This window comes from Crocuta crocuta, unplaced genomic scaffold (assembly GCF_008692635.1).
Source record: "Crocuta crocuta isolate KB4526 unplaced genomic scaffold, BGI_CrCroc_1.0 scaffold192, whole genome shotgun sequence".
NCBI classification, from domain to species: domain Eukaryota; kingdom Metazoa; phylum Chordata; class Mammalia; order Carnivora; family Hyaenidae; genus Crocuta; species Crocuta crocuta.
The window spans coordinates 1,807,366-1,827,851 of record NW_027528803.1 but is presented as its reverse complement, the minus strand read 5'-3'; the positions used below and the strand labels follow the sequence as shown (position 1 = coordinate 1,827,851).

Sequence of the window (20,486 nt, the reverse complement as noted above, 5' to 3'; positions counted from 1 at the left end):
AGAATTTGAAATCTTTCTCATATGTCAAGAAATATCTAGAGTTTAAGTGGTCAGACACTACAATGTGTAATAAAACTTGACTTACTTTGACATTGTTTTAATATATTAGCTCTGCAAATTGTGAATTTTACTTAATGGGAAATCAGAAATTTATTTATAAATAACTCTCAAACACACTATGAGAGTAAGAATGAAAGTTTTCATATCTTGAAGGATCAGCAGAACAAATATACATGTAAATAATAAACAATATCCTTTTGCATTTTACATTATTTCTGAAACTAATAATTAGCATACTGAAGAGAACTGAAACCAATTCCATATCAGTGTGACTATTGTATGCCACTCTGGTGGGGGATGTTGATTAAGAGATAGGCTTTGCATGTGTGTGGGCCGGCGATATATGGGAAGTCTCTGTGTCTTTCTCTAAATGTTGTTGTAAACCTAAAACTGGTATAAAAAAATAAAGTCTTTTAAAAAGGAATTTCATAATGTCTATGTCCACAGTTGCTTTTCAAATACTTAGAATTATAACTTCAGTCAGTTGTTAATTGTGTATGGCCAGATGTTCCTGAAGTAAAAATACATTTATATTTGTTTCAGATGTAATAAGTAAAGATTTCCCAACAGGGAAGAGAAAGGACTATCGTGGTAGCTGAATGGTTCATAAGTATAAATTGAGCTGTTTGGGATGGCATAGCCTAGTTATCTTAATATTTGCTGTTTTAAGTTTAGACATTATTATTAATTCCTACCTAACATTCATTAAGCCATGACTGTTGAAGACTAAATTTAAATAAAGTGATAAAAAAGCTACCTGATATTTACAAGATGCCTTTTAAATTAAAGGACCCCATAACCTAAGAATTATCATTTTTGGCAAAATAATCCCTATTTTGACTATATTTATGGTTGAACTCTGTGAATTTTTCCATACATACACCATCACATACTTCAGTATAAAACAGTTACTTTTAAGTTGAAACAATTACTTAAGAGGGAAATAAAGTTTTATTTTTTTTACTATACACTCTAGTTTATTTAACAGTGGAAAGTTGTGGAAAAAATGTTTGAGATCAAAATGTTACAGGTTTATTTCTGAAGAAAAAGTAAACAGACTTGAAATACATCTCATTCAGATAGATATCAAACTTTTTTGTTCCCTGTCAACTGAAATAAAGCCAAATTTAACACCTTTCCTCTAAATCTGTAAAAATACATCAGAGTTGGACTCCTCCTTTTCTTCTGACTGCACTACAAACAGTCTCTCAAAATTTTGTGAGGACATGTATGCCTCTTAATGTCAAAAAGAAACTCAAATTCTAATGAAGTTCTAAAGTAGAGGTAAAAAGTAGGAGCTCAGATGGGCATGCACCTAAAAATAGCATAATGAAATCCCACTGCCTGCTAATACATGTGATATGTGAACCAAAACAGAACTATGTACCCTTGATTGAAGCAGATTCATCAAAATCTTTTTTGTTTTTCTTTTCTTATAGATTTATAGCATTTTATTTTCCAGATTTCTAGATATATGTAGTATATGTATTATATATATGGAAGGAATTGGAACCATAATTTTAATTCGAAAGAGCCAAAGCAATAGCAAAATTCAAGATACTCATGTGAACACGTGAACATCAATCAAGCCATCCATTCAGGGGAACATTTGCAGTATTTGTGCTGTTATGAACGCAATTATAAACGGAACGCACGCGCTCACAGAATATATATTAGAAAGATCTACACAAGTCCCAACAGTCTTTTGAGAAATGCGTACAAATTAATGTTCTTTTGAAACACAGTATTAGAAATTCACACACCTGGGAACAGAAAATTTGAAGCCTCAAGTCCTGTAAGAGGACGAAGCAGTCCCTGCCACCAGAGCACAGTCTCATCCCAAAGGTAACAAACTTACAGAAAGGGAGACTCAATTCTATGCTGAGAAACAGGAAGATCATGGCTGGATCACTTAAAGAAAAGAATTATTAGAAAATTAAGGAAATTTAAAAGATACTTCAAGACGTGGTTTTCTCTCCCTAATTTACCAGTCTATTATCTAGCCACATTTCCCTCTACTTGGGCATTCTTTTGCTCTGAAAAATTGAAATAATCTTTGCTGTAACCAATGTGTATCACTTTCAATTATAGTATTATCTCGTCTATTCAAATGCAACCCCCTAAAAGTGTATGTAATAATGTCATTTACTTATTTGAATAGGAATTGTTTATAATTAGTAACCATCTAATCCATAAAACTAACAGTCTGGTGATAAAAGAATGGCCTTTAGCAATGTAAAGGTAATTAATATCAATTTATGAAAATATGTCTCCCTGACACTACAAAATTCAAATATTGAGGTGCAGATAAAATTTTAGTTTGTGATAATTTATTAAAGGAATTGTATCCCTGTTTATATTTAACAGTAGAATGAATGTCCTAGAATAGATACTAGATTTCAAAAAGTTTTGTCATCATCTTTGAGAGCAATAACAGCTTTCTGGAATCAAAAATAATAAAACAAGGCAAAGTCATGGATATTGAATGTAGTGAGGAGAGGGGATTCACTTTCTTCCCTTTCATTTTGAGCTTTTGTTTGATTTCGCATAGATGATGAATGTGGAAAATTTATGAAAGGATCTTTATCATATACACAAATGTGCTTCCTTTTCAGAAATCTGTGGAACACTAGAAAAACAAAAACACCAAAGACATTGTTGGATGTGGATGCTTCCACTGCAAATGTCAGAATTAAATGTTTACTATTCATCATTCTAGTGATATGATTATGTGATATAATTAATAATACTTAAGACCACTCACTAATAAGAAACATGACAACTGCTTGAAAGTCCTAGCTAAAACTTTGGTTTTATATTTGACTCCTAAATATTGTTTGCCAACCCACACCACTCTATGTGGTGTTTCCCACCTTCTTTTATAGGTGACCTTCTCACTGGACCTTGTAGTTTAGTGAGGCAGGTAAGAGAAAGGAAAAAAAAACACCAAAAGTGCTATTTATTGCATGGTTATGTGATCAGAAGCCTGACTTGGGAGAAGAAGAATGAAAAAATTAAAAAAATAAACTTTAATGTGAATAGGGAAATGGGTTCATCAAAGACATGTTTAGCTATCATGAACACTAAAAGAAATCACAACATAAAACAAAATATTCTTTACCTGTCTTAGATGTTGAATTTGAAAGTAGGGAAAATGAATGCTTCTAACAGTGAGTGATAAAAGAGACTCAAACTTTCCAATACTTACTCAAGAAAATCGAAATTTGGTAAAAAAAACCACTATTTTGGAAGATTAAACATTACGCCTGTTTTAGGAAAAATGGTAATAGAATGCAACAGGCTGCATCATGCTCTATCTTCAGAGTGGTGAAAGTTAGTATCACCAGATATCAGTGGGTTTCCTTACTTGTGCATGCCATTGTGGGTGGATCAGACTCCCTCCTGAAATAATCCTTTTCACAGACACAAGAGGTTGAAGCTTCCTCATGGGTGTAACTGTGAGGTGGACATTTGCTGCAGCTCTGGCTGTGAGGTGAGGCTTTGAAGAACCCAGGTCTGCACACTGTCAAAAGAAATAAGAGACTAAGCTTTTCCCTGGAACAGATGCAGTGTTTGTTTTGTGAATAATGTCATTATTTTGACTAGTATACACAGATTACATATAACACAATATTTGCATTAATTTCAAAAATGTTTCATAAGCTTCTGAATCATTAATAACAGGCTACTCATTCAGATAATCAAATATTTAAGTATTTAAATCAAGCATGTCTGGAATGTGTGTATTTTTTAGTGATTTTTATGCTGCAGGAGCTTATAAGAAATTATATTATAAGATACAAATACTTATATGTACTTAAAACTAAAGTAGGGCTTTGAGTATAGTTTTCATTAACTCTGTTATTAATACAAGTGTGTTGAAGAAATGCTAATTATCTCCGATGCTCATAAAACAGTAAGGTACATAGCAGGTGTAAGAAAATTAATAACTAATAGGTGTTAAAACTATACAAATTTTGTTAGGTTTGGGGGAATGCATGGATGAGCTGGTGTGTCATTCACATTACATTGATTTCAGGAGGAGTCCAATATTAGGCACTTATTTCACGTTAGAACTTCTATTTGATTCAACAAGCATCTATTCTGATATCAGTCATATTTATACTGTATAAATTATTATGATCTATAAATGGTAGAAAATGTGTCTTATTAAACTTTACATTCATAATACTTATCCAAGTGTTTGACCACAGTAGGTGATCCTAAATTGTTATGTAATACATAAATGAATGAATGACATAGCATGAAGATTATAACTGAACTATTCAGAATCACATAAAGAAAATGTTCTTTGGATATTTGTGTTAACATTTCTGTCAGTGGTCAAGTAAGTGCTAACAGAGTAAATCTTTTTTATTCTGCTCATTCCTTAACCTCTTCTGTCTTTCTTTCTTCTGAATGGCTAATAATCCCAAACACTTATTCCAATTGCCCAATATATGGGCCAATTGTAAACCATCAAACTGAAGGTTTGATTACCTTTTAGGGATTAGGTTACATAAAACTAATCAACCACATATATCTTTTCTATTTTCAGAATTCAGTACATACACTTAAGAGCATTTATTCAAACATCAATGGAAATTTGCTAGAGCTCAAAGGTAAACTTGTATTTCAATGGAAATATTTGATAGACATAATAAATTTTGGTTAATTTTCATGTGCTATAAATGATTTGGGTTTTTAGTAATCCATGCTAAGGCTTTTTGCCATCACCATGAATAATCAGGAATTGACAAAAATGAGAAGGTACCTTTTCAGTAGATCTAATTATAGTGATAGCAAAGCCTTAATGCTCTTATAAATTCAGAGAGAATATAAAAGGTATTTGAAAGATAAGAAGAACTTTTTGATAGTATTAGGGACATTCTTGTAGTTAAATGATTAGGGAAATATTTAAATATTATTTTTCTTATAATAGGGTTGCTGTAGCAGCCAATACCATTCCTAGCTAAGTTATACATTTTTTTCTTTTATTCTCTTCTGTAAAACCATTCTCACTTTAAATATTATTTTCAAAGACATGAAGTGTCAGTCCACAATTCTGCCTATTTGGAAATCAGTGATCATTTATGAAACAAGTCATTTATTTCCTTTTAATGAATGTTAAAAGGAATAAGTTAAATTTAAGTTAACTTAAAAACTTGTTTTGATTCCATATATAACACTGGTATTTAACCTTCCATGATAACTTTGGAAACAGAAAGTAATATAAATGTCATTTAAAGTAGCAAGTGTATCTTTCTCATCTGCAGTTTAACAAAATCCTTTCAGCAGATGTAGTGGGACAAGAATTTTGCTTGGTACTAGGAAACAGAGATAAATAAGATAGACATGTGTCTGCCTTTATGAGTCTTAAAAGTATTCCACGAATAATTACAAATATGATTATGATCGAAAAAAGAAACAGCATGGAAGTGAAAATTGATACCTAATTTAGACTGGAATATCAAAAAGACTTCCTAAGGAAACTGAGCCTCTGTTGAGATTAAAACAAAATATTAAAAAGGGAAATTATCCAATCTGCATTTGCATTAGGGGGGTATTAGAGTGCATTAACGTGCATTAGAGAGGCAATGCCTTGCAAAGGAAGAAAACAGGTGGAGAGCAAATAAGGAGATAGAGAAAACTAAAAGATCAGGATGATAGAATTAAAATGGCAGAGATAAAGTTAAAGGGAAAAGGACACCAGGTCACACCTTAGAGGTTTTATAATTTGGGGTCATTACATAATTTTAAGCAGAGAAATATGAAGATCACAATGATGTTTGAGAGATCAGTGTGGGTAATAGTTTGGAGAGGAGTAGGGATGGAGTCATTCTCTCAGAGAACGCCGGGTATGAAATGAGTTTGGGGGAAGATAATGATTATGCTTAAGGTATTATTTAATTTGATATAGTTCAAGAAATTCAAATAGTGGTATAGAGAGGAAAACAGCAAGCTCAAAGTTATCCAAGAAAAAAATGTATATGCAATTATTCATTGCCTTTAAATCATGGCCCCAAATGGGACCTACAACGCTGCTAGACAATCTTAGTATTATTTCCTTAGTTAACTTTGGTTTTCAGCACCAACATTATTTTGTAGCTTCTCCTCTCTCTTCTTATTCCTTAGAAGCTCTATCCCTTTGTGATCTCTTGCTGGTACATTTTTCTGTGTGCTGAGAAAATAGAAGTCATTAAAGAAACTTGCTTATTTTCTTACCACCAATCTCCAAATCTATATGCACTTGGGCCGCCATGCTGTCTACCTTCCTTCTTATGAAAATGGAAATGTGTTTTGATTCTATCAAAGAAAAATATCTTTATTTGAATTAAGAACCTCATCTCTACTCTTGAGAGTAATCTTTCAAATATCTACTATCCCTTTTACATGCTCAGTCTCTCTCTCTCAATCTCTTCCTCTCTATCTCTCTCACCTAGTCATTCATATCACCCCAATACAGTTTTCCAGGATTTTTCAATGGACACAAAGTGAAGCAAAACAAACGAATAACAATAATAAACTATCAATCTCATTGATCCCAATTCTCCCTGTAGCTATCAAATAGTTTTGCTCCCCTTCAGAACACAATTTCTTAAATTATTATTCCATACATACATCTCTAGTTCCTACTTATTTTTTTTTAACATTTATTTATCATTGAGAGACAGAAAGACACAGAGTATGTTCATGGGAGGGGCAAGAGAGAAGGAGAATCTGAAGCAGGTTCCAGGCTCTGAGCTGTCAACACAGAGCCACACGTGGGACTTGAACTCACAAACGGTGAGATCATAATCTGAGCTGAAGTCAGAGGCTCAACACTGAGCCACCCAGGCTCCTCTCTAGTTACTATTTTAAATCAAACATTGGTACGGTCCACTTCCCTGAAATTGTTTTTGTTAAGATTGCAGTTATCTTGTTGCCATACTTCTCAACAGCATTTGATCATGTCCTTTTTGGGAAAATCCAATTAATTTTACTACAAAATGCAAGCATAGTCTGCAAGTTTCCACATGAAAAGAAATCCTTCAAATGTGGTCTCCTCCCACACTCCCTGTCTCCATCCATACTAATCTACTTATAATTTCTTGTACTTGAGAAACTCTTCTATCTGCTTCTGAATATTGCAGGGAAAGCATTCTAGACTAAAAGAGAAGAAGTGTAAGAAAAAGTTTGTAGTCTATGCTAAGGAAATTGGATTTAATCTGAATGCATTTGGAAGACACCAAGTATTTGTTTTTGAGGGCACTCCTTCTGTCAAGCACTGTGGCAAGGAATATTTATATTGTGGTCAGAAAATAAAACGTGTACTGGAAAGTACCCTGAAACCACAACATATCTGGGGAGACCAAAAATAAAGAGTGATAATCAAAAGAAGCAAAATTGAATTTTTTTGCATTTTAATTATGGCAATAGTTCATAAATAATTATTAAGGTGAGTAGTAAAATTTCTTTTAATTCCAACTTTATATGGTTTACTTAAACACTTAAGCAAAAAGGAGCTACTGCAGCAAAGTTGTGTCAAATAATATTTGCATGCTGCCTAAACATTAGAAAATAGTACATCAGTCCATTTAAGTTGAAGGAAGAGTAGGAGACAAGAAATGTATCCTATGTTAATATGCTTCATTAAGTGATTAGTCAATCCTTAGAGAGAAGGAAACTTTTTTTTTTGGAAGGAACTATTTTTAATAATTCCTATTTTGTACATGCTCCAAAGTCCTTTTATTCCATGATGCTAGTGATGATCTCCCTGGCTACATAACCTTTCCTTACACATCTTTTAGATCTAGAAACTATTTAATATTAAATGGTTAGCTATTTAACATTAAAACTATTTAATAGCATATTTGCCTTATGCTAATGAAATATAGCAAAATTTTTGTAATAATTTTATGTAAGAATACTCACCTGCTCCCAACTATATATACACATTCTGGAGAATGGAAATAGTTCATTTGATTTTCAATATTTGTAGCATAATTCATTGTTTTGAGTACATATTCAGCAACATTTATTGGGTAGATAGTGCATTTGTGTCATCAAGGTCAAAAAGATATAGCAGAACTTAATAAAAGCTGATGAAGTTAAGTTATTTAAATATTAAGTCTTGGCAAGTAAATAATAATATGTATTAGTTACATCTACACTGACTACTTTAGAAGTTTTACAGAAGCTACCAACACTCCAGTTTTCATATTTATTTAGAAAATAAGAATGTTAATTACACTATTAAAATAGTTTAAAAAATCTAAAGCAAATGTACATCATCAGTGTATGAATTTCATTTCTTAAAGTTGCAGAAAGGTGTTGCCTAATCTAACAAGAAAATTTTTTGAAGTTCTCAAAATTGGAAACTAATTTGACAATAAACTATTTGTTAAAAAAAAAAAAAAAGAAGTTCTCAAAATTGCCAAAAAAGTTTAAACTGACAATTTGGGATTTCCCCCACACTTTATTAAGTCAACTAAATTATTTTTAATGTTCCCAAAAAACTTTAGCCTTAAAGGTCCATCACCCTTGGGATACCTACGTGAATTCATTTTATAATTCAAGAATATGGTCAACAACAACAAAAAACTCACAAAATTCAGCCCCTCTTGTTTTCCGAGCTGTGGGGTAAACATACTCTTTGTGCTGCATGCTCCTCTCTCTCTAGATATCAGCAATCATGGCTCCCTCATCTTCACACCAATTTCTTCCCTAAACTACATCACTGCACTTCCTACCCTCCTCAATGTGGCCTCTTCTCTCCCTTTAGTTATGGAGGGTTTTTTGTTAGCCTTCTGGAAGATTTCTGGAGTATTTAGGATTTGATATTTATTTGTGTTTGTGGGGAAAGAGAAGGTTAGGATCCTCCATTTCTGCTGCCATTTTGGGGACTTCTTCTAGAACAAGAACATTATTGATAAATATATTAAGTCTTTTGGTCTCTTTCTATTTATGTTTATACTTATAATTTAGTCCTACTAAATATTAATAGAAGTCCCAATAATATGATAATTATAAATGAAGAGTAAAGTTAATCGTTATAGATCTTTTAGATATTCATTCATTCAACATATGTAATGAGCCATGCTTATGTGTCATAAACTATATAGGACACTGGACATGCATACCGAATTAAAACCTATTCATTGCCATCATTCCATTAAATAACTCAGTCATGTGTAACAATTGCTTATACATATTTAGTCTGGTGCATATTTAGACTTTCATTAATTGTTTAATGTTGTTGAGTATTAATATACACACTTTTATAAAACACTCAAAATGAGAATTTAAAAATAGTTTGTGTGTGGGCATGTGTGTGTGTTTGTGTGTGTACAGAGACAAAAAATCATGGTTCCTCAGTAAGAGACTAAACACATATATAATGCAATATCTTCCAATTAAAAATAAAATACAGATGTGTAATTTTAGAAACTTTAGGATTGTATGACTTTAACATTTTAATGTTTGTAATATGTATCTTTTATACATCTTTTATACAAAATATATTCTATATTTTATAGAAATATTGTATCATGTAGCATCAGTGATCAATTGTAATACTGACCCACCTCCCATAGTTCAGAAAAGAAACTATTCCCTCTCCTACAGTTCAGAAAAGACCAGAGTATCCTTAAATGTAGTAAAAATGTATTATGCACCAATATCTCTTTCTACTTTACATCTAAGATTAGAGTTTATATACTTCGTAACTAATAGCTAGCAAAATTAGAAAATACTCAAAATTTAAAACATACTGAAGAAAATATGTATCAGTGTAACTAATTTATAAGCTAGGATGGAATGTTTTCTTTGCTCAAGTAAAGCATGTTGATTCAATTATATTTAGTTCAAAAGTATTAATTGACAAGGGATATGTTTCATAAGATAAAATAGTTAAAATAAACTTAAATATTAGTTTCACAAGTCTAAATACCAAGAATCTTGCATAGTATTCTTGGAAAACATCCTACAGTGGTATGACAATATATTTCTCCACCTTGGCAACATGGACATGCTGAAGATATAGTAACAAACCATGAGGCTCCTTGTGGTTTGGAAAGGACTGACACATGACCCCTAAGCTATGGGTAGTTGTAAATCATATTACCACTTTATATTTATTTAGTTGAATCTTATTAAAATAAAAGACATAATTTCAGCAATTTTTCAAAGCCTTCTACAACCTATCTACATTAGAATGAATATTTATTGGAGATAATAGAACTCATGGTATCTATCAAAGCAGAGGTTTTTTTCCCTGTAGTTATTGATGGATTGAAGTTCTCTATAATAACACATTATGATAATTTTAAAGTTTTAATTATTAATTTTACTGGATACTTTTCCTATCTCTATAGTTTCAATAGATATTTAAGGTGCTGAACAGTTTTGCTCTCCCACTCAAATAAATATGAATCAGTTCAGATCAGCATACTTCAATAGCAGTGTGTGTAGGATGTGTATGTCAGTGTGTGTATGTGTGTGCAAAACACTATTGATATTGGTTATATATTTTCCCTTTTATTGACACTTTACTTAGATAAAGATTGAAAAGAATACATTGAAGGATTTAGGAGAAGTTAGTATAAACTATTTTTGAATTAAACATTGTACCTTCTCTACTTTTAAACATTATCCTTATTTTTTCATAGATACAAACAAAAAGTTATCTATCTAAACAAAGAGTTAACCTTGACATCAACAAATACTGTATGCAGTTGTTTTATTATATCATTTTGGACCTATGAACAACTTTGCTTTTGAGCAGTTTTTCACAATTTAAATTCTTTGTAAGTTAGGAAGCATGAACTATCAGATATGTTTGATGAATCCAGATCTCAGTGCATTTGTAACTTAGAAAATCAGAAAAATAGTAACCAATTTAAATCAAATTAAATGACTTTTGAATTTTAAATGGTAAATATTCTGGTACTTTCTTTTAGTATTCATTCAATTGGTGAGAGGATTAAAACAAAAAAGAAAAAAAGAATAAAAACAGTAGATGACTAGATTATGAAACATTGATTTTAAAATTCCTTTTTAAAATACCTAAATTCTTTTTCTTTTTTAAATTTTTAAATGTTTATTTATTTTTGAGAGAGAGAGACACAGAGTGTGAGGAGGGGAGGGTCAGAGAGAGAGGTAGACATAGAATCTGAAACAGGCTACAGGCTCTGAGCTGTCAGCACAGAGCCTGACTGACATGGGGCTTGAATCCACGAACTGTGAGATCATGACCTGAGCTGAAGTTGCCCGCTTAAATGACTGAGCCACCCAGGCGCCCCACCTAAATTCTTTTTAGAGTATCTAAAAGTTAGCACCATGCCTTGAAAATATTTTCAACATACTTTTATGAGTTAGTTCATTTCCAAAATATATTTCTTTCATATCTTCCAAAGCAAAATTAATGTTGTGATTATTTTATAAGTTTAGAAAAAAGCCAGAAATCTATGTTTTTGAAAATAAACTTATTACAGAAAATTATACAAAAGGGGAAATCTGTAGATAAATTCTATCTTACCTATTACACACCACAAAGTTTAGCATTTGTTTATTGATAAAAGGACATAATTTTATCTTCTCCAAATTAAAACATAACCAAGTGCCCTACTTAAGTTTTTCTCTCATTGTAGGTACAGATAAATTTTCTGTACAAATTGCTGGAACCTGATGTCATCTAGGCCTTTTCACATTATTTCATATTGAATATGTTAAAAACTAAACACTGATGAATAGCATAAAGTAATCTTGTATCAGTCTTTAGTGTTTTTCCTCATTATTGAATGATTCAATCCATGTGCTTTTCTGAACATTATTTGTGATAATATGTTTACTGCCTTGATAGAAGGGACGTATTATTTAAATATTAAGCTAAATGCTTTATCCTGTAATTGAAAGAAAACCTTATATCTTGTGTATTTGATCTGAGGTATCCATTATTTCTAGAATCAGGTAGTGAAAGCCAGTTTGTTTACCTCATGTCTGTATGGTCATAAAATAATTCCAGTTATGAATCATGAAGGGAATATGTGCCAGTTAATGCAATAAAACTTCCATGAAGGGATAAAAAAATACAACACAACATATGTTATGAAAGTATATGCAATGTCTGGCTCAGGGTCTTGGCCTTAACTCCTAAGGTAAAAATAGTGATTTCTGTTATGAACATTTCTCCTTGCACCATTGGGCATTACATCTTAGTTCAGTAACTCAGAAGACAATACTGACTGTGCAAAAAAATAATATTTCTTCTGATATGATGAAAAAGTACACATTAAATACACACATTAAATTTAAACACATGAATTTTAAATCAACATAAATTAACACATTAATTTTAAAATAAAGAATAAACCATTATATGTAGTATAAATGCATTTGTGATTATATTGTCTCTTTAAAAATCAAACAAACACAGCAAAAGGAAAATATAGTCCTTAGTATAGTCACAAAATTACTGCTCTGATTGATTATAATTTATGTAAAACCTTAACAATGTAGTTCTTTTAAAAGCATAGGTAGATATAGAAAGATTAAATATAAAAAGTGTTTGAAAACTATAATTTGCCTTAAAACAAAAGACATTTCCAAAAATTGCTCTGATAACTTGTGGGAAAGCATATGTGGAGTAGAAGATGGAGCTAATTTTTAGCCAGGAATATAAATACAAGGACGTATAACGGAAGCATAAGTCATGCTGTTGTCCTAAACCAGTTTTCTGCAAATTGTACACTGAGAATAAAAATGGATCAAACCAGTTTGCAAGTGTTCAACTCATATCTACGTAATACTGTTCTTTCAAACTGAAGGTCTGTGAATTAGCAAAAGCAACTGGTTAGTGCAGCTCATTTGGCTAAAGCAGTCATCCTATTGCCCCTAATTTTCAGTGTGCAAATGTCCTACTGTGTCTCAAATTAAGCAATTTCAGATGTCATCATTAGGAGCAAAATTTTTTATTCACAGAATGGGAAGTTCATACTCAAAATAGCTTGGTAAAGACTTGGTCTTTAAAATTAAACCTTATTTCTAAAACTTTTACCAAGGCAAACTGTTAAATATATTTTATAACATCATATATTACATTATTTTTATTTGTCTATGTTTAGTTCACATATATTTTCTTTTTAGTTTATTGTGATCAGCACTAGAAAATTAGTCGATCATCCCTAGCATTTAGTTTTATGCCCTAGCTATCTGGCAATCTCAATTTCAAAACCAGAATGGGTCTTGGCTTTTTTTCAGAAGCCAGAGCAGGAAGAAAAAGGAAGCCAGAAAAACAGTAACTCTAAATGGTTGATCTCAGGGATGATTAGAAAGCAGTTCTTTATTTTGTAATATGGAAACTTAAACTTTTGGGTTATAATCATAACCCAAATTAGATTATATTTTAAAGCATATTCTTTTTCCATTGTCATTTTATGATTATCACCATCTATCACCATGTCATCAAATGTCGTCTTTTCTAGCCACATAACATAGAGATAATAATAACAATAGACATACTAATAAAACAAACTGACATATATTCAGCATGTCTACTGGTGCCAGTTAGTGAGTGAAACACTACACAGATCCATATCATTTAATTAGTACAATGAAGATATGAAGTCAGTGGATTAGTATCTCCATTTTATAGATACAAGGCTAAGCAATCTGCCTAAGACTTTACAACCAGCAGGCATTAACTGGTGAGTCTGGGGATTCAGCACAGATGTATTTGGTAACACAGCTCAGCTTTCTCACTGTTACTCTGGAGAAAGCAGACCTTGAAGTATTGTCTTTCTGGTTCTTGGGTAATAGTCACTGTCCATCTAATTAACCATTCTCAAGGACTGAAGATTGCTGAGGGCATTTTAAATGTATTGTATGTGATATAGAATGTTATTAGCCAGATATAAATTCACTAGTTTTTCTTATTACTGTGTTCTCCACAGTGCTTGTTCTTAACTCTCAGTCCATGTGGCCATCCATATACTCTCTATTTTTTGGTTAGAAGAGCATAGACTTCTAGGTCACACAAATTTGAGTTTAAATCTTAGCATTTTACATTATATCTATATGACCCTTGAGAGAAACTTTATAACCTTGAGTCTAAATTTACTTCTCTGTAAAATATGGGTATTTGTAAGTACTTAATTAGATAATTAAATAATATTTATATGATATGTGATATACTTGCACCCATAAATGCATAGCACACAGCTTGACAGAGAATGAGTATTCAACAAATGATACTCTTTAAGAAACTATTATAATTCGTATTGAGGGGGAGGGGCAAGATGGCGGAGAAATAAGGAGCTCCGTACCTGCACTCACGCCCAGGCATCACACGGAAAAGATCTGAAGCCATCAGAAACCATACCACACCCAAGAGATTGGGGGAGAAAGTACGCAGACTCCACTGAGAAAGCCTTCTAATGGCTACCTCAAGAAACAAGCCGGAGTACACAGGGTGGAGAGTCTCAAATATCACTACAAATAGGGAAATAAAATAACCAAGGTCCCAACAAGAGAGACCAAGAGATACCATTCAAAATACTCTCTGAAAGGATAGGCTCTGGACAGTCAAAGAGTCTTCTTGGATATAGCAGCACTCATAGATACAGAGAGATAACAGGTCTTTAAAACCAACNTTTTTTTTTTTTAACATTTTTACATCATGAAACTACCACACTGATTTATACTTTCACAGCATGAAACCTACATTTATATTGAAAGGAAAGCATTTATTATGGACTAGATGTTTAAGGTCCTTAAAAATTCTTGCAGTAAAGCCCTAATTTCTAGTGTAATGCTATGAAGAGGTGGGGCCTTTGGGAGGTAACCAGAGATATAGGAGGCCATGAGGAAGACACCATCATAATGGGATTAGTGGCCTTATCAGAAGAGAAAGAGAGGGACAACTCCCTGTTTCTCTTCCTATGCATGCACTTAGGAAAAACAAAGGCCATTAAGATATATTGAGAAAATGGCCATTTGCAAGCCAGGAAGAGAGCCCTCACTAGGAAATAAATGAGCTAGCTCCTTGATTTTACACTTCTCAACCTCCAGAGCTATTAGAAATAATTTCTATGTCTAAATTACCCATCCATAGCATTTGGTTATGGCAATCTGAGCTAATATATTACTAAAGAATTGTTTGTTGGGGGAGGTTAGGGGGTGGTTGTTTGTTTGTTTGAGATACTACTGGTTAAAGTACATGTCTTAAGAATTATCTTTATATGAGACCTTTGAAATCTCATTACAGTACCTCAAGAATATTGCTCAAGCATATATGGGTTAAAATACTATACCCTTTTTTTCTTTAAGTGTTTTATGTGAATACCATTTGTAACGATCAGGTTTTATATCTTAAAGATATCTGCATTCTGTCAATAAGACTACATTAAATAATGTTTGCAAAACACTAATTTTTAAAAATTTCAACTCACCATGCTGTAAAATACTGTGTGTATGTGTGCACGTTTCTATGTCTCAGTAAGACATTCAGATCATTTAATATCTTTCCACGCCATAGCTCCAAGTCTATAGAAATCTATAGTCTTAAAAAACAATGAAAACAACTTAGTTTCAAATGCCATAAGAGAAGTTTTATAAATCTTTTCTGACAGTGTGTGTAAATTATGCAAAAATTTTTAGACAGTTATTCTACTCGTATAAGACATCACTTCTTAGTATCTCAGACTATTACATTGTGTTTTTTTTAATGTTTTACTTTTATTTTTGAGAGAGAGCGAGCACACACAGGGGCGCGCGCGCACACACACACACACACACACACAAAGTAGGGGAAAGGCAGAGAGAGGGGAAAACAGGATTTGAAACTGGTTCTGCACTGACAGCAGAAAGCCTGATGCTAGGCTCAACTTACAAAACGTGTGATCATGAACTTAGCTGAAGAATTCAACAGTTGGATGCTTAACCAAATGAGCTGCCCAGCCCCCCCCCCCATTTTGGTTTTAAGTAGTATATGTTACATACAAATGATTTTGTATAGATTATTTATTTCAAGACTTCTCAACAAATATAATCTAATTTTTCTAATTGTCACCCATTTTCCCCTTCTGCTGCTTCATTTCTAATACATCTCTCATCTGTACATTTCACTCTATCACATAAGGTGAGGTTCTATGTGCACTTGGATTAATTCATTATGACAGTTTATTGAGTGCTGTATGCCAGGCATATCTAGAGTTATGTATAAGGGTGAAAAAGACAGAAGGTTGATAAATGTCACAATAGGGTTTTGGGGGAACAAACCATAGGACAATCACTCAGCAGTGATTAAAGGAGTCATGGTAGGCCACTTAAATGATACCTATGTTTAAATATGAATTAAAAGTCACTTAATGAATCAAGTATGGGCATGTTGGGTATCATTGAGGAGATTACTGAGCAAAGAGTGAGCAAAGGAAGCAAACAGGCTATTCAAGTATGAGCCTAGGGAGAACATGACTCTAATGAAGCAGCATGCCTGGTATTTCATGGAACAGAAAGAAAGGAAGCCAGAGTTGCTGGAGCAGAGCTACTGAAATAAAGTATACTAAGGGATGTGGTCAAATGGGTAACAGGGAACAGGTCATAAAAGGCTTTGAAGGCTATTATAAAAACTTTTAGTCTTACTCAGGAAAGGGATATAATATGATATTAAAGGATCACTGTGGCTTCTGTCTTGAGAACTGACTTTAATGAATAAAGAGGGAAATCAAGGATAAAGGCTGAGGCTGCTATTATAATCCACCAGAAAGATGATGCTGGTTTGGTTCAGGGAGGTAGCAGTAGGAGTGGTTTGAAACCAGTGGATGCTGCAAATACTTGAAGGTAGATGCAACAGCATTTGCTGGCTGATGGGATGTGCAGTGCAGAGTAAAGAGTGGAGTAAAGCATGATTTGAGAAACTAAAAAGGGTGAAATTGCCCTCATGTGATATGGAGAAGTTTGCAGGTAGTACAGGTTTTCAGGAGAAGATAGGGAATTCAGTTTTACACATATTACATATATGATGTATGAGAAATTCAGGTAGCTATATCAACTACACAGCTGAATAAATGAGTCTGGAATTTAAGAGAGAAGTCTGGGCTAGAGTGAGCCCAGAGTGAGTGAGTATTTAAGGCCATAAGACTGAAGAAAACCTCCATGGGGAAGAGTATTAATGAAGAAGAGACCATGGCCCTTCACACTCAATATCCAACACACAAAATTCCAAGCACTGTTGGTTGTCTTTGGCTGGGTGCTTAGGACATGAAGATACTACCAAGAGACTCAACAGATAGCTTTTAGCTGTTTATTTATTAATTTTGTGCCTTTAGAATTCTGAGTGATTTACTATGACACTTTAAGTTCATTTCCTCAGTTAAAACTCTCAAGAAATCTATTGAGGTAAATACTATCATGTTTATTTTACACTTAAATCATGTATACTACTGAAACATACTCAAAAGCTGAGCTGAGAATCTCAGCTCTGTTAAATTAAAAGCCTGTCCCCCAATTATCCTTTACATCCTCTTTGTCCTAGAAAGGATTCTGACTCCATTAGCCTTCTTTCTCAGGAAGACTCTTAACCCCACTTTCTCTCTCGCACTTTCTTTTTGTTTTATGAAGGAAAATCTACACTCAGTTGGACCAAGTGTCAGCTGGCTTTGCACTTTTACAAATTTTTTTTTTAATAGTTTATTGTCAAATTAGTTTCCACATAACACTCAGTGCTCATCCCCACAAGTGTCCTCCTCCATGCCCATCCCCCCCTCCCCCCACATCCATCAGTCCTCAGTTTTTGTCAGCATTCAAGAGTCTCTCATGGTTTGCTTCTCTCCCTTTCCCCCACCATTTCCGCCCTTCTTCTCCCCCTTGTTCCTCCGTCAAGTTCCTCCTAATCCTCCTATACGTGCAAACAAATTTTATTCAGAGATGGCCAAAACTAAATAATATCTTAAATTATCTGAGGGGATATTTTATTTTTTTCTCTTTAAAATTGTAAGCTTCTCTTCAGCTCATCATGGCATTTAAAAAAGTTTATTTATTTAATTTGAGAAAGAGAGAGAATGGGGCAGGGGCAGAAAGAGAGGGAGAGAGAGAGAATCCCAAGCAGGCTCTGCATTGTCAATGTGCAGCCTGATACGGGGCTTGAACTCACGAATCGTGAAATCATGACCTGAGCCAAAGAAATCAAGAATTGGATGCTTAACTGGCTGATGTTAAACCAGGCTCCCCCTTCATGGCATTTTTGTAAAAATTTATGGTGGAAATTGACAGGGAGAAAATTAAAAGTTATTTTTGGGAAAGTAGTCGTTATGTCACAATACTTAAAGCTTCTTATTAAAATGCACTAAACCTGTCATTAATATGTTACTATTAAGAATATCTAAGATATCTGTAAGCATGTATTGCTAGTGATAAGTGAACATACAGAGAAAATAAATGTCATGAACTATATTAGGTTTAATAAATATGTTAATAGACATTTTAAATATAAAGGCTGTAATGTTTATATATAGTATTTGCAATGAATGATTAATCCAACATATCAAGAACATGAAACATAAATGAATACACCTAACGTTTTCAAATTCTATCCTGTATGAAAACATTAAAAATCTAATGACAGAATTTAGGGGAAAAAAATCTCTAGTTTTCCAAAGCCAGATGTGTGATGGTTTATTAGAACAGAGTGTCTTTAGTCCTATGATGAAGCATGCCATACAGATTTGGCTCTGAGCCTGAAGAGAAAGAGGGATTCTCAAATTATGATGTGGTTTAGACAATTGGAGTAATTTGTGGTTAGGAAATATGACATTTGGGAGAACTTATTTTGATGATTTATGTCATATGTGTTTGCTCTACCCACATTTTAGGGCTCTGGTCTAAAGTAATAAGAATTTACAAATGTTTTAAAGAAACAACTAAATATTCCTGATAGATTTTTCATTCATGTAAGCACACAAATGGTAAGAAGTTTTTACTTTTTATAAACTATTCTTCAGACATATTTGGTACTTATAGTTGAAATGAAATCACTCCTAATTATAGTAAATCATATTTTCTAGTGGAGTATTTCACATAAAGATGTCTAGACACTTCTAAATCTTATACTTTTTGTGTTGGTTTTCTTTAACATAACTGAAACGATGCCCCAAAACAGGGATCAACTGAATCAACTGTCCACCAGTTAAAATTTTTGGAAACGTATCTCAATAATTAATCTTTGTCTGGTTTTAAAAATCATTTTAACATGTATTGTAATTTTGCTCATGAGAATTAAAAAAATCAGCAGGAAATCACTTCCTATATTTATCCACAAAAACAAAATCAATACTCATTTAATGAATGCTGATATATATCCCAGTGCTTTACAAATATCACNACGATGCCCCAAAACAGGGATCAACTGAATCAACTGTCCACCAGTTAAAATTTTTGGAAACGTATCTCAATAATTAATCTTTGTCTGGTTTTTAAAATCATTTTAACATGTATTGTAATTTTGCTCATGAGAATTAAAAAAATCAGCAGGAAATCACTTCCTATATTTATCCACAAAAACAAAATCAATACTCATTTAATGAATGCTGATATATATCCCAGTGCTTTACATATATCACATTTTACCTACCATTTCATCTCATGTCGCATGAATCATCTCAATATAACTCTGTACCTTCTCCCTTTTACTGATCCCATAATCTTTACTTCCATAACTTCTGAAAATCTACTATTGTGATTCTTGGTCTATTTCAAATTATAAGCAAACTCTCCCATATCCTCAATCTCTTTTCATATTCCCTTTACTTGTTGCTCTAAGAAAACATGATTTTTTTCCTGATGACACTAATTGTCCAGTGGTAATGGTTAGCTATTTCACATGCTCTCCTACCAATGGGCTGCTATTGAGGTAAGTGTCCCTTTGTTTTTCACTGGATTTTCTAGACCTTTCTTTCTGTGGCAGATTTTATTTCCCACAGTGACTGCTCCAAGATCTCTCATGATATCTTATTTATATTTTTATATATTTATGTATTTGTTTATTTATTTTTCTCAATTTTTAGAGAGAGAGAGTGCAAGCAGGGAAAGAGGCAAAAGGAAAGAAAGAACCTTAACCAGGCTCCATACTCAGAGCAGAGCCCTATGCAGGACTCCATCTCATGACCTTGTTATCATGACCTGAGCTTAAATCAAGTCAGATGCTCAACAGACTGAGCATTCAGGCACCTCTCTCTCTCTCTCTCTATCTATCATCTATCTTCCTATCCATCTAGCCACTCATCCATTTATTCATTCATTCATTTTTGAGACTATTTAAGTTCTATTCTCTCAGCAAATTTCAATTATATAATATAATGTTATTCACTCTACATACCATGTTACCTTTGAAAGTAAATAGGCAAGATGAGACCTGAAATATAAGTTTTTGTTTCATAGCCAAGAATGCACTA

General features: G+C 32.9%; 1 protein-coding gene across 3 annotated transcripts in view; it reads right to left on the bottom strand.

The window, feature by feature from the left end:
* The window catches only part of EPHA5 (EPH receptor A5), a 340,313-nt gene that overhangs the window by 160,834 nt on the left and 158,993 nt on the right, over positions 1 to 20,486 (bottom strand). For all 3 annotated transcript variants that reach the window (XM_077755696.1, XM_077755697.1, XM_077755695.1), the window contains exon 4: positions 3,428 to 3,583. In XM_077755696.1, the coding sequence (XP_077611822.1) occupies positions 3,428 to 3,583 (156 nt within the window). The remainder of the gene's footprint in view (positions 1 to 3,427; positions 3,584 to 20,486) is intronic.